Source organism: Hibiscus syriacus, unplaced genomic scaffold (genome assembly GCF_006381635.1).
Source record: "Hibiscus syriacus cultivar Baekdansim isolate YM2019G1 unplaced genomic scaffold, ASM638163v2 tig00116989_pilon, whole genome shotgun sequence".
NCBI lineage: Eukaryota > Viridiplantae > Streptophyta > Magnoliopsida > Malvales > Malvaceae > Hibiscus > Hibiscus syriacus.
Window position 1 is genome coordinate 6,118,150 of NW_024063508.1, and position 15,947 is coordinate 6,134,096.

General features: G+C 35.0%; 1 protein-coding gene across 1 annotated transcript; it reads left to right on the top strand.

Moving 5' to 3' along the window:
- The first annotated feature begins 3,628 nt into the window (after positions 1–3,628).
- On the top strand, positions 3,629–6,917 carry LOC120193147 (protein LYK5-like). Its single transcript, XM_039195741.1, has 4 exons — positions 3,629–3,967; positions 4,552–4,717; positions 6,158–6,300; positions 6,417–6,917. Exons 1-4 carry the CDS (start codon positions 3,629–3,631, stop codon positions 6,915–6,917), a joined length of 1,149 nt encoding a protein of 382 aa, XP_039051672.1.
- The last annotated feature ends 9,030 nt before the right edge of the window (positions 6,918–15,947 follow it).

Consider the following 15,947-nt stretch of genomic DNA (forward strand, 5'->3'; position numbering starts at 1 on the left):
TAATTTTATAGTTTAAATGGTAGTGTTTTCTTTATCTTGATTAGAACAATAATTTTTTTTTAATTATATCTATTTGTGAATTTCTTATGTTTTGAAAAGTCAAATGTGACACCTCAGATTCGTACCTGGGTCGGGTACGGGTCAGGGGTGTTACATTTTTACATTTTCTTTGTATGGTCCTTATATGATCTTGAGTGATTATTTATACAATGTTTATATGAGAATATCTCAATTATATCTTAAGTGGTTACTTATGTAATGATTATATGAGTGATTACTTATGTTAGTTATGTAATTTATTTTAAAAACAACGCTTAAAAAAATAATATTACATTTCTGCATTGACGAACTCAACAATTTTTCTTGAGCGGGCCATTTTAAAAAAACTTATATATGTTAATTAATTTTGTTTTGCACTTTTATCAATATAAATTTTATGTCAAAATATCATATTAACAAAAGAATATTTTATAAATACCTAAAATTCATCTATTTACATAAAAAATTAAAGAAATAAAATACATCAATAATAATATTATCTAGAATTGTATCTTAATATTTATTTTTAGAGATGGAAATCATATATTTGAAATAAAAATAGATTTTCATTCATTTAAAAATAAAACAATAATACAAAAAATAGATATTAACTATTTTTTAATAAATGATATTTAAAGGGTTTTCAAATTCCAAAATATACACCCTAAATCAAATTTAATAACTTATTATATACGTTCTTTCAGGGAATAAATTTAATAATTTAATATTTATATAGGGTAAACTACACATTTGATATTTATGTTCCATTGTAGTATTTAATTTTTTTTAAAATTATATTTTACATTTAGTTTAAGTTTCATTTTGATACCTCACCGTTCAAAATTCAATGATGATTAGTAAATTATATTATTAGACTCCGAGAAACAAAGGTAAAGGTTGAAGCCTCGGGAAACGAAGGGTCACGTCGGAGAAGGTAAAGGTCGAAGCTTTGGATCTAGATATACTCCGATCTAGACCTCCTTTTGATTTTTCTAGGATAGATTCCGATTTACGGGGTGGAGAGGAAGCTTATGGTGAGTTCGGTTTTTTTCCGGCCATCGCTCGCGGCGGGGAGGCCACCGGACAGTGGCCGACCATTGGGGTCGGTTGAGAGGATTCATAGAGGTTGGGGGAGATGATAATTTGAGGGAAATGGTGAAAATGAGTTGGAAATGAGTTTTTTGGGTATTTATATACGAGAGACGTATGTGCAAATACAAGATTCTTAAATCCTTCCTGTCGTCCCTTTCATTTTGAAGTGTAATTCAATTCGGTCACTGTTTGTAATTTTGCCTCCGAATTTTCAATTTAATATCTGTTTATATTTTTATATTTTTTGAATTGACCCCTAACTTTTTTTTTCTCTTGCAGATCAATTTTAGTACTAATTTAATCCATCAATTTCAATTTATTTCAATTTGGTCCTTTAAATTTTTAGTTATTTTTTTTCTTCCTTTCCTTCTTAATTTAAGCATTTTTCGTTTTAGTTATTCATTTTTTTCTTTTAATTTATGTATTTTTTTATTTATTTTTTATTTTTCTTTTCTTAATTATTTTTCATTATTATTTTATCATCCTTTTAATAACTTTTTCCTTTTACTTATTTTATTTATTTATTTTTAACCTTTTATTTGGTATTTCTTTATTTATTTTTATTTTTCAAATTAACATTCTTTTTGCCTTTTTCAGTAATAATCTCAATCGATAAAAGGTAAGCAATTCGAATTGAATTTTTAAATTTTGATTTTTTACAATTAAGACAACGGACAAATTAATTGGTACCGAAAAGACAGTACAAGGATGCTAATCCTTCATTGACTGTAACCGACTCCCGAACCCTACACATTTCTGGTAAAATGCAGATCAGGTAAGATGGTGTTCGATCCATCTAAATGTTTTTAAAATGATTGATGAGGACTCTAGTACTTTTATTTCAAGTTAAAGCCTAATTCCAGGCCTACCCGAAGGAGTGCCGCGACAGCTTGGCGACTACATTGGGGACATGTACGTGAGTCAGACCAGAGTTAATTTCCGGTTGTCTTTTTAAGCAAAAATGACATGTTTAAATTTTAATTTATTTATTCGATTCATATTTTTTATCTTTGATTATTTTTTTAAATAAATAGTTGTACTGATGTTTTCTCAATGATTTCAGATTTTTGAAAAAGTTTTCATCTCAGGCTCTATACCCGAGCTCCGAACCCTTTTAAGTGGGGGTGAAAGTGACGCCTTCGTGAGAATTTATTCTCCGCATATGCCTAGCAAGTAGCCTTCGGGACTCATATACCTTATGTCTTCATGAGAATTTATTCTCTGTGCGGGCATAAGGGAATGTATCCTCTCGAGTTTAACTTAGTCCACATGAGCTTGTAATGGGCTTAGGGCAAGGGTCTAGCAAGCCCAAGGGAGCACCAGGAAGGACAACTCGAGAACCTTCTTTAGAACCTAAACCGGGAGACTACAGGGAATTAGGGCTTACCCCAAAACTTCACTTCAAAACCTAGACTGTCTTGAGTTATTTCCTGCCTTACTTTCTATTCAAAGTATTCGAACTAGAAATATATGTGGTTAGGTCTTGTTCAAAATTAACATGCGGGATATAAATCATGGCCGAGTAGGAATAATAAGCATGTGGGGTAGGACTTTCATTATTTTTTTCCCCTTATCTCACTAACTTTTTTCCTTTCATTTTTGTTCACTTTCATTTTATTTTCATCATTTACATCATTCAAAAGAGGTGTTAATCCACAAAAACGTATTCGTTAAACATAAATAATTTGCATTAACGGACAAAGGGATTGTAATACAAGAGATGAAAAACCTAGAGGTCCGGCTATCCGCATGGCAAATATGTGTTACATTCAAGACGTGGTGCCCATAATCAAGTACATCAAAAGTCAACTTTTCAAACATGGGTTGGAAAAGGTTGCAAGGGCAAGACGAGAAAAAGTTATCGATATGAGAGTCCCTTCAAAGACAACGAGAACAAGATGGCAAAACGATAGCTGAAATTGGAGGCCATTGTTGACAAATTCAAGAAGCAAGCAAGTGAGCTTCAGATAACTCCATTCGATAGAGGTTTCAAATGGCATTTTCGTTGGGAGTAGGCTCAGTAGAGAGTGAAAGCCATAGATGTATTCATTCGAGGCTTCTTGTAGCAAGTACAAAAAGCAGCTCGTAACTTGCACAGTTTAGCCAGAGAAGCCGAATGGTTAGACAAGGTATTCAACCGGTGACAGAAGAAGACAAAAGATGAGTCAACCTATCAGAAGCTGTTCAGGGTCTAGAAGACTTAGTGGTTTTTTTTCTCTTACGAAATAACACTTTTGTCCCAATAAGAATTATTTATAATAACAAACGTGTTTTTGGATAAATGCCTCGAACATTTCATGCATCGTGCATTTAGACATATTTTATATTTTGTTATTTTTATTTCTTTACATTCGCATTAACTAACAGATGAATGTCTCATCAAAAAAGGGAACAAATACTGGATATACCACCTCAAGAATTGGACACACCCCATCCACATAACACCTGCTCAAAGAAGAAGAAGATGGAAGGCAAAATTGCTCAACTCGAAGAAAACATGATGAGGTTGCAAAGAGAGTTGGAAGAAAAGATAAGCCAGAACAATCAAAGTACTCTGGATACGATCACTAAGATCCAAGAGTCATTGGTCGATCATATTGTTGCCAAGTTATCTGGATTATATCAAAGTGTGCTTGGGGCAGGTTCGCCTGATGGGATAGCTGTGCCACCTACCTCGCAAATGGTTATTTCACCCGGAACCTTATTAGGACTTCAAGGGGAATCCTCCGCTACAAAGGAGAAAACCCCATTTGCTACAAAGATACAAACTAATATATCTAACCCTGAGAATATGGGTTATTACCATATATCGAATTTAGACGAAGAGAACAACATGGCAAAGAAGATGGAAGAGAAAATCAAACAATTATAAGACTAAATGAAAATAGTTAAAGGACACCATGACTATTATAGAGTCGATGCCACGAAACTCAGTTTAGACCAAGACTTGGTTCTTTCTCCGAAATTCAAATCCCCAGAATTCTAGAAGTTTGATGGGAATAGTTGCCCGTCAGCCTACATCACCATCTTATACCGAAAGATGTCAGGATATGTAGAAAATGACCAACTCCTGATCCATTGCTTCCAGGAGAGTCTATCGGGCTCACCAATCCGGTGGTACAATCAGCTAAGCCGATCATATATCAAGACTTGGAAAGATTTAGCCAAGTCATTTTTGGAACAATACAAACACGTCAATGACATGATACAAGATCGAGTTATGCTACAAAGCATGGAAAAGAAACATAACGAAAGTTTCAGACAATATATATAGAAATAGAGGGATTTAGTTGTGCAAGTTTATCTACCATTGGATGAGAAGGAAACTAGGAAGCTCTTCACGCAAACACTGAAGGCTCCTTACTTCGGGCACCTAGTTGCAATCACATCTGGTAATTTTTTGGACTTAGTCATGGCTAGGGAGATAGTAGAAACAACCATAAAAAAGGCAAGATTGAGGAAGGTGAGGCAAGTAAGAAACCTCATATGAAGAAGAGGGATGAAGAGATTAACAACGTCAACACCTACAACACTAGTAAAGGTGTTACAATCTCCAACCCAAAAATAATTGCAGTTGTACCATCAGGTACTTCTAGACAAGATTCAAGAGAACATAGGAAGGAAAGAGAACATTTCAACCATATTCCCATGAGCTACAAAGAGATTTACCAAAAACGTTTTGACACCCACGTAGTGTCACCATACCCGGTGGAACCCATGAAGCCCTTATACCCCAGGTGGTATGATGAGAATTCCCATTGCGAATATCATGGAAATATCCCAGGGCATACTATTGAGAACTGTTACGCATTCAAGAGAATAGTGTAGAAGATGCATAACAAGAATGTGATCAACTTTAACAACTCGAGGGTTACTTTAAAGACGGCAAACAATTAATCAAATTTGCATACTTGAAATTCTTTGAATATCAACTGAATTAAAAAACTCTGTAAATGATTAGAGTTATAGACCTTTGACAAAGTAACACGATTAAAAACTGATAAAACAAGGACTTTTGACCTTACTTCAGAAAGATACGCTCGAACACAATAATCTTCTCTTGCAAGAAATGATATAGCCTTCTCTTCTCATAAGAGAATGAACAAGAGGCTTGGTATTTAGGTATGCATAGGAGCGGACAATATGGGGCATCTTTTGCATATGACATTACTACACTTTTGTTTAAGACGTTCAATGATGATGATGATCTCCGCAGATGGAATAGTTGAGTAGGTGAATCTAGTTTAGGTCAGTTGCATGGAAATTGAACTCTAAAGATGAATTTTTGACTTTCAACAAACACCTAGGCTATAATAGGTTCTTCTTGAAAATCTTAAGAAATTGAACCCGTAAAGCTGAGATATTCAACTAAAGCAATTGGTTATAGAGGAAACTCGAAAGCCCTGGCTTTATGAATAGATTACATTCAAACCATGACATTACTCGAACACTTGGCAATTCAGTGTTTTGCTCCACTGCAATTGTCAGGTTGAAGACTTTGTGATGAGATGAACCCTTCAGTTAACCTGATAAAAGTGAATATAATATTGAGATGACCCTCTAGAGCAATTGGTTAAACGCCCCGACTTTATGGATTCAGCTAGCCAAACAGTGGAAAATTAAATCAAATTTATCTAAATAAGGAGTTTCGGCAAAGATGGACTAAGGGAGTTAAGGAACACCTGTTATAGTCAATTTCACAACAAGAACTGAAGAATTTTATTTTTTAGATCGATATTTTGGTACTACCTTTGTTAGAGAGGTCTACGAAGTTTGAACAAATGGAAGATTTTAGAGAATTGAAATAGATGGTCTAGTAATTCATTATGCTAGTTGCGTCATTTCATCTGCATCCGATTAAAATGCCAAGCCAAGTCTTCCTTCTCCGGTCTATATTTCGACGATTTAGCTTTTTCTTCAAGTTACATCAACTCTTCAAGCTACTCACTTTCAACCCAAACCTCCAAAACTCTCTCCTCTTTAAAAGCTTCTCTCCCTGAAAACCCCCATATCTATAGCTTCTCAGACATCTCTTCAGCCACCAACAACTTCCTTTACCAACCTTTCTCTTCTTCACTTTCCTCATCTTCATGGCGTTGTCACCTTCAAGATAAACAAGTTGTCGTTTTCCAAAGAAAATTGAGGCGTCCCGTTGAGTTAGATGACTTGGTTCTCAATTTATCACTTATCGTTCATTTGCAGGAGCCACCACAGTAGTTTAATCAAGCTCTTGGATGCTTCCCTATGTGGGAATCTTGTTTATCTCGTTTATGATTATGTTACAGGAGCTAACCTTGGCGATTGTTTTGAGAAACCCCAAGAACCCAAGTTTTACATCGCTTTCTTCTTGGATTTGCCGCATGCAAATCGCCATTGATGTTGCTCATGGCTTGGATTATATTCACCATTGCTCGGGTCTCGAAACCAGCTTCACTCATAACCATATAAAGATGACGAGTATTTTAGTGGCTCAAGATTCTTTAAGGGCCAAAATCTGTCATTTTGGGACTGCCGAGATATGCGGGGAAGTGATACAAAAAGGGTCAAAAGGCCTCGGTAGAACAGACAGTAAAGTTATGAAAATCGAAGGAACGAGAGGCTACGTGGCACCAGAGCTTCAATTCAGTGGTTTAGTGATGCAGAAATGCGATGTTTATGCATTTGGGGTTGTGGTTTTGGAGTTGTTGAGTGAGGACGAAACCTTGAAGTTCATGTTTGATGAAGTGAACGGAGGGTATAACAAAGTGAGCTTGATAGATAGGGCGAGGGAGGCGGTGCAGGCTTGAGGAGGTGGGTGGATAGGAGGTTGAAAGACTCGTTTTCGGTGGAAGTGGTGGAGAAGATGGTGGTGGCGGCGATCGAGTTCTTGGAGGAAGATCCGGGAAAAACGCCTGAAATGAGCAAAGTTGTGGGGAAGGTTTCAAAGTTGTATTTGGAATCAAAGACTTGGGCTGACAATATTGGTTTGCCTACTTCTATCTCTGTCTCCATGGCTCCAAGGTGAACCATACATAAATTGCTTCAAAGTTTCGGATATTTGTATGAACTAATTCCACAAGTAGTGAGAGTTTGTGTAAGTATTGTTTTTTTTTCTTTCTTTATTATACTTATAGTTTATGATTCTTTTAAGGGTAAACTATCTATCTAGTCAACATTCTATTTTTTAGATTTTGAGGGAAGGAAATCGCTGTGCCGATCGGATGGCTAACCTAGATTTAAGAAGAACTGAAGGGACGCTCTGGTTGAAGGAACCACCAAATGAGTTGTGAAATCCTCTTGACGCGGATATTCATGGGGTAGAACTCCTAAGATGGTAAACAAAACGTTATCGTTTTGTCCGATGAGCAAAAAAATAATAATTATATTTAACATTAAATTTTGGTTACGTTTTTAATATCGTCGTTATAAAAAACAATGATAATGTGTCATCAATTCATAAGGTAATATTATATCATTATTAAAAAAATAAAAAAATTATCACGTTAGTAGTTCTGTTTATTTTTAACAACATAATTCAAAAAAAAAATAAAGTATAATGTTAGATATGATTTAAAAAATAATAGAGTAACTAAAATAAATTTGTAACAATAAGTGAATTAAATACATAATATACCATTCTTTTAAAGTTTCATGTAGATGTAGATATTTATACACGTCAAATAATATAATATACAGATCGAAATTTTCAAAAAAAAAATAATATACATACGATTAGAGGTATACGCACACATAAATATAAGTTTTTTTTTTGTCTCAGTTCATATTTTGCTTGGTAAAACTTGAATTTAGTATTCATTTACTATTAAAATAGAAATCATTTTTAGTTATAGGCTTAATGCTAAAATAAGTGTCTAAACTATACTTCAATTCTCGAATAGATGTCTAAACTATTTTTTGACCCATTTAGGTGCTTAACGTTACAAGCTTTATCCATTTAGGTACCCGGATCGTCAACGGTGTTAATTTCCCCTGTTAAGCAACACATGTCGCAATCTGATGATTTTAAAATTTATTTTTTTTAAATATTATTATATTTATAAAAAACTAATTTCTCTTAAATTATAAAAATGTCCCAGAATACCGAAAATCCCCAAATCATATCCTTAACCCGTCGTCGCCCCTCTCCGTCCACGACCAATGCCACCAATGTAGTCCCTACCATCCTCCTAGTCATACGCCGTCATAGTTGTCGTTGATTTGCCGTCGAGATCATGTTGGATCACGATTTTCATTCTAGGGTTTGCGGGACATAAAACATCGATTTACCGTCGATCGACCACCGATCAATCACAATTTCATGCGGGTTTTGGTCACCGGGGGGGAGATGAGATCGTATGGAGCTTCGTCGATTGTAAATGGCAATGGCTAGCCTGAGTTTAAGGGTTGAAATAAAGGTTTTCAATGTTTTTGGAGTTATTTCAAAATGTTTATGTTTTTCTTTAAATATATATATATAATTTTATATTTTTTTAATTTTAAATAATTTTTTTAAAATCACCAGATTGTGACATGTGCCACATAATGAGAAAATTAACGTCGTTGACAGCCTGAGTACCTAAATAGATAACATTTTATAATGTTAGGCACCTGGACGTGTCAAAAAATAGTTTAGGCACCTATTCAGAATTTAGGTATAGTTTGGACACTTATTTTAATATTAAGCATTAGTTATATATTCTTATAATTGTGTTAGATAAAATAATTCTTAAATAGTAATGGCAATTTTGATCTAGTCAAGGCAGTCTACGCCCATGAGTCTGACCTAGTCTTGATCAGACATATCTAGTGTGACGGATAATTACAGAGTATTTATTCAATTATTAATATCATATATTAAGTTTTTTTTTTTTTGGATTTCATGGCAAGATCACCAAGGCTTGGACACCATTTTTCAATGGTCTTGGACAACTGAAGGGGACATAGTCACTAAGCTGGATCATTTAAGGAGCAACCTGGTAAATGGGAAAAAATCAGTGTTCCGCTCCATATGAAAGCAGCTACTAGCAAGATTACGAGGGATTGACGAAGCCTTACAAAGAAAACATTCAGATTTTTTTGATAAATTTGGAATCTCAGCTGAAAGATGAACTAGAGGTAGTGTTTCTGGATGCAAAAAGCTCGGTGTAACTGGATTATATACGGAGGTCGTAATACTAAATTCTTTCATGTTTAGGCTAAGGCAAAGAGAAGGTGAAATACGATCGTGCTTATGCGACTAGAAAATGGTGATCGAAGTAGAGATCTAGAACAAACATAAGAGCAAAGCTACCAATTTTCTCTCAAAATTGTTCTCGAGTGAAATCATCAGGCTGTGCACGTATGATATACGTGGTTACTTCCCAGGGATTGATGAGCAAACAAAGAAAAAATTGGCAATGCAATTCACAAAAGAAGAGGTTAGGCGAGCGGTGTTTGAAATGCATCTAAATAAAGCAGGATGGATTTTAAGCTTAGATACCAAAAAAATTAGGATAAAATAGGCGCAGATGTGTGTCGAACAGTAAGAGAAGTATTTGATACGGGGTTGACCCGAGACGAACTAAACTAGACTATTAATTCTTTTCCCAAAATTGGAGGCTCCGGAAATATTTGCCCAGTTTCGCCCAATGAATCTGTGTACGATCTTCTACAAAATAATTACGAACTCAATTGATGACCGACAAAAGCACTTATGCCACAATGGATTTCGGAGAGTCAAACGGGCTTTGTATCAGGACGTAGCATCTTAGACAATGTAGTAATCACCTAGAAAGTGGTATACTAGATGAAACGAAAACAAGGAAAATAAAGGATGGATGATCATAAAGAGAGATCTTGAAAAGGAATATGATCAACTGGAGTGACATTTCATAAATGAAACTCTATCGGATGTAGGTTGCCTAGAAAAATTACGACGCTTAATCATGAATTGTGTCTCGACCTTGTCTATACAAATATTATGGAATGGTACCCTTGCAGACTCTTTTAAACCTACGAGTCGATACGACAAGGAGACCTAGCGTCGCCGTACAGATTTGTCCCATGTATGGATAAACTTATACATGCAATACAAGCATCGGTTGAAGTGGGAACCTGGAAACTGATTAGAAAAAGTAGGGGCGGACCTGCACTTTCACACTTTTTCTTTGCAGATGACTTAGTTATCTTCGCTGAGGCTTTGATGAACCAATTAAATGTGATTCAACAAATCCTTTCCGACTTCTACTATAGCTCGGGCCACAAGATAAGTCTGGCAAAAACAAATATATTCTTCTCGAAGAATATAGAAATGCAACATAGGAAAGAAATTAGTAGCGAGTTTCAGTTTACACAAATGACATATTTGGAGAAATATTTCGAAGGTACCGTTACTTCATCGTCGGGTAACTTATAGCACATATGACTACCTAGTAAAAAAGGTGACAGATAAACTAGAGGAGTGACAAGCGAAATTACTATCATTAGCTGAAAGAGTAGTCTTGGCTAAGTCTGTCTTCTCGACACTGCTTACTCCCTAAAGAGATATGCAAATAAATTGAACGCCTAATTAGAAAGTTCATATAGGGCCATATAGAGGATAAAAAGGGGATAAATCTCATCGGATGAGAGGACATTTGTGAACCAACTACTATGGGAGGATTAGGAGTCAAAAGATTTTAGGTAAAAAACGAGACTTCCTCATGAAACTAGCATTTTGTTGAATATCAGAAACGAACCAGTTGTGGGTCCGAGTTTTAAAGAATTTGATTCTTTTTTTTACTTTTTCTCAGGTTCCAATTTAGTATCGGATTGTTACTATCAGATAACAATCTTAATGCATATTCTCCTCTTCTACCTTTCTTAATTCGAGACAATTCAGAATTGTGGGAATCGAGATAACAAATAAATTTGTTTCGGGATTTATCTTGTCGTCTTAACGGGTTTGCTAAAATCTCAAAGTGAACAAATATGTACAACAGAAATTGTCGTGAAAGTAACTGCAGTTACTGATTTATTTCATAATATTGATTATGTCCGATAACAAAATCTAAAATAAACAAGAATTAAATTTTGTTTATTGGAATTATTTCTAATTTCAGTTCTGTTTCTTTTACAAAAAAATAGAGACATTAGACTCTATCGGTTTATCTAACTTGGATGCTAAGATGATATATCGATTCAGAATTTTCTTATGAACCATGAGAAATAGAGAAGCGAAGATCGAAGAAAGCAAGGATTTAGAAGAAGAGAGATTACAGAAAAGGAATTTTCATTCATTCATCAGATAAGTTTTTCTTCTCAAGTACATGGTTTTATTTTCAATACAATGTACTATGGAAAATCTTAAATTGACAGCTGGATAACTAACTCTATCATTTTCCTTTGTAGATAAAAGCTAAGGTATTTTTTCCTGTGGGTTGCTAGCTGGATCTACTTCTAAGTCCATGTTCTCGGTCCCATTTGGATTCCAATCCTCCTTACTGATATTCATTTCCAGGTAAGTTTCTTTTGTCTTAGTCTTAGGAATTGAAATCCTAATTTCCCGATTCCTCTTTTCACAATCCCTAATTCCTCTTTCATTTCCCCTAATTTTCTCACTTCGATTCTGAACTCCCCGTCTTGTTATTCTCTTTCGTTCGTGGCAATAACCCCTCAATGAGTAGATCATTGACCCCAAGGATCGAAAGTAGGAAATTGAGCATGAATGACTGTATAATCTTCCCAGGTATCATTTTCAAAACTCAAATTCGTCCATATGACTAGGAATTGAGTAACAACATGGTTATCCCTTTTAACAATTCTTTTGTTCTAAATCTTCTCAGGAAATACTTTCATCTGGACATCATCGATTACTTAAGGAGGTTCTGATGAAGCTACTGTCTTCTCGCCAAGTTTTCGCTTCAGGAGACTGACATGGAAAACAGGATGGATACAAGTAGTATCTGGTAAGGCTAATTTGTACGAACCTCTCCAATATTTTCCAGAATCTTGTATGGATCATAAAAACGAGCTTCTAACTTCAAATTTTTCTGAGTGGTAAGGAAGTATGCCGATATGGTTGTAGTTTTAGGTACACATCTTCTCCTACATTAAATGTTCTTTCACTACGATTTTTGTCAGCTTGCTATTTCATACGATTATGTGCTTGCCATAGTTGATCTCTAACAATTTTTCTAAGTTGATCACTGTCTTGTAGTAATGTATGAACATTGTGTACATTAGAATCAGAACACCATAACATCATAGGAGGTTTGTATCCGTATAGGGCTTCGAAAGGGGTGATTTTAAGTGATGTGTGGTAATTTGTGTTCAGCATGAGGCACCCATCTTGCCCATTGTGTAGGTTTTAGAAAACACAAACCCCTTAAGTACTGATACATATACTGGTTCACTCGCTCAGTTTGACTATCCGTATGAGGATGGTAGGCCGCGCTAAAGAGTGTGATGGTTCCTAATTGCTTCATCAGTTCTTTCTAGAAAAACTAGTGAAAGTCTTGTCTCGATCTGAAATGGCCATCTTAGGCTGACCATGAAGTTTATATACATGATCTAAATATAATTTAGCTATATCTATCACAGTATAGGGGTGAAAAAGTGCTAAAAAATGAGCATATTTAGTCAATTTATCTACTATCACCAAAACATAATTCTTATGCATAAAAATAGGTAAACCTCTAATAAAATCCATAGTTATCACCTCCTATGCTTGTTGAAGAATGGGAATAGGTTGTAGCAAACTTGGTTTAGCCACATGCTCCACTTTAGTACGTTGGTAGACTTTATATTGTTGGACATAAGTAGAGACCATAGTTTTAAGTTTAGGCCAATAAAAATAAGCTTTCACAAGCTGATAAGTAGCTTGAATGCCTGAATTCCCTACATATGGAGAGTCATGTAGTATTTGCAGAATCCTCAAACGTAGATCACCCGTCTCTCACACATAAACTCTATCTTTGTAGCACAAAATACCCTTTGAATACCTCTAATTTGAAGCACTAGTAGTGTTAACAGTTATTGTTCTAATATATTCTTTAGCATTGGCATCCTATTTGTAGCTTTGCTTAATGTATTTAACCCAAGTTGGAATGATAATCATAACACTCATCTGCTTACACTCACCCAAATTTACAAACGGTCTTGACAAAGCATCTGCCACAACATTAGTACGCCATTTTCTATATTGATTGTGTAATCTAAACCCAATAGTTTGGTCAACCCTTTTTCTGAATTGTGGTTGTGAGCTTCTATTCTAACAAATACTTCAAAGGTTCGTGGTCTGTTTTAATGATAACTAGACCACACTCTAGATAACGACGCCATTTCGAGACTGCCAAGAGAATGACAAGATATTCCTTCTCGTAGATAGAGAGATCAATGTGTTTAGGACTTAGAGATTTGCTAAGGTAAGCCAAGGGACGACCTCCTTGAGAAAAAATAGCCCTTATACCTTCTGAGCTCGCGTCTGTTTCCAATCAAAATTCTTTAGTGAAATCAGGAAGAGCCAAAAACAGATCCTTACACATTACTTCAATGGTGTTTAGGACTTAGAGATTGCTAAGGTAAGCCAAGGGACGACCTCCTTGAGAAAAAATAGCCCTTAGACCTTCTGAGCTCGCGTCTGTTTCCAATCAAAATTCTTTAGTGAAATCAGGAAGAGCCAAAAACAGATCCTTACACATTACTTTCTTCAATTGAGTAAAAGTTGCCAATGCTGCAGGAGTCCACTTAAAACCTTCTTTTCTCAACATCATTATAAGTGGATGGCTAATCTCACCATAACCTTTGATGAACTATCTATAATATCCTGTCAGCCCTAAGAAACCCCTGAGAGATTTTAAATTTTGAGGAAGTGGCCAATTTTTCATGGCAGTAATTTTTGATGGATCAGTTGCGACACCCTGAGCATTAATAATGTGGCCTAAATATTCCATTTGTGCATGTCCAAAGTAGCATTTACTTCTCTTGGTATAAAGCTGATTTTGTGTAAATATTTCCAAAACCCGTCCTAAGTTTGTTTTATGAGCGAATAATGTAGTGTTGTACACTAACATATCATTAAAAAACACTAGAACAAACTTTCTCAAGTAGGGAGTGAATAACTCATTCATAAGAGATTGAAATGTAGCAGGGGCATTTGTAAGACCAAAGGGCATTACCTTAAATTCAAAATGGCCATGATGAGTGCGAAATGCAGTTTTATAGATGTCTTCAGGCTAAATTTGAATTTTCCATTAGCCATACCTTAATTCCAATTTAGAAAAATAGGTTGCTCCATGTAATTCATCTAATAAGTCCTCCATCATTGGTATTGTGAATTTATTTTTCATTGTCTGACTATTTAACTTCTTATAATCCATGAAAAATCAATAAGAACCATATTTTTTTAACAAGTAAGCAAGGTGAGGGAAAGGGGCTCTTGCTTTCTTGAATGATAGAAGCTGATAGCATTTTAGAAATCTTTCTTTTCACTTTTTCTTTTAGATTGTGTGTAAACCTATAAGGTCTCAAATTGATCAGAGTTACGCCAAGCTTAAGGGTAAGTCTATAATAATTAATTCATTTGGGAGGCATCCTGGTAGGTTGTTGAGTTAATCGATTGACGGAATCGGCCAAGAGGGGGGTGAATTGGCAATTAAAAATTTGGTGGAAGCTTTTGTAGAAAATTGAAAGTAATTGCACAGCGATTTAGAGTGGTTCGACTTTCTCAACCAAAGTCTACGTCCACTACCTAAGCTATCCACACTAAGGATTTTCCACAAATTCACTAATTTGTCTTTCTTTTGAGGACAAAGAGTAACCTTACAAACCCTCAAGAATTATACCCCAAATTCTTGAGAACACTCTCTCCCGAAGAGAACAATACAAATTTGTAAACTTACAAGGAAATCCTCACAAGGTAGATTGTTTGCAAAATTCTAGAACAAAGAAAAGAACACTCAAGAATGAATACAATTGAGTACAATAAGTGTTCTTGAAAGCAAAATGAATATTGAATGAAAAATAGGCTTGAAATGCTCAAACTTGAGGTTTGATGCTTTCTCTTTGATTCTTTCTTGATTCTAGTTGCTTGTTGTTTCTTGTTTTTGATCAATGGCTTCTAAGCTTGTTTAAATACACCTTCAAATAATTATGAACGTTGGGGATGATTAGTGGAGTCAATATAGCCGTTTAAGTGGGAAAATAATTAATAAATTCAGTTGGGAGCGTCAGTGCATCGATGCATACCATAGGTGCATTCGTGCATCAGTGTAAAATTCAAATATTTTGACCATTGGACTCTCAGTGCATCGGTGCACTAAGGGTGCATCGATGCATGAAATGCATTCGGTGTTTTGAAAAAGCCTGAGTGCATCGATGCATGGTCTTGTGCATCGATGCATGGTCTTGTGCATCGATGCATGATATGTGCATCGATGCATAAAATGCATTCGATGTTCAATAATTCCATGGTGCATCGATGCATGGATTGGTGCATCGGTGCATCACTTTGAAAATTTGATTTTAGGCTTGATTTTGGTTCAAAATACTTTGTGAAAATTGTTTCAAAAATAGTTTAAGTATAAAACACAATTTTACACATTTAGTAAGGTTTGAAATTGATCGTAAAAGACTTGGAGTAATAATTTGATATTCGATTAATTGAATCGAATGTACTTAGAAAATCATTTGTAAAATCTTAAAATTCATTTAAATTTAATTTGTTATATCGTAACACAAAAATGTTTTCAACAATCTCCCCCTTTTTGATATAACAAAACATTTGTGTTATTTTAAGATTTTCTAAAAATTTGAAATCAATTTTAATTTTGAAAAATTACTCCCCCTTACTATAACACTTCTCCCTTTTAAAACATTTT

What these genes read in the sequence shown, in the direction of transcription:
- LOC120193147 (XM_039195741.1), top strand. Translation starts at nt 3,629, where the DNA reads ATGATGAGGTTGCAAAGAGAGTTGGAAGAAAAGATAAGCCAGAACAAT. An exon ending in TAGACGAAGAGAACAACATG is followed by an intron (nt 3,968 to 4,551) that starts GCAAAGAAGATG and finishes AGTCATGGCTAG; the next exon opens with GGAGATAGTAGAAACAACCA. An exon ending in AATTGCAGTTGTACCATCAG is followed by an intron (nt 4,718 to 6,157) that starts GTACTTCTAGAC and finishes ATAGCTTCTCAG; the next exon opens with ACATCTCTTCAGCCACCAAC.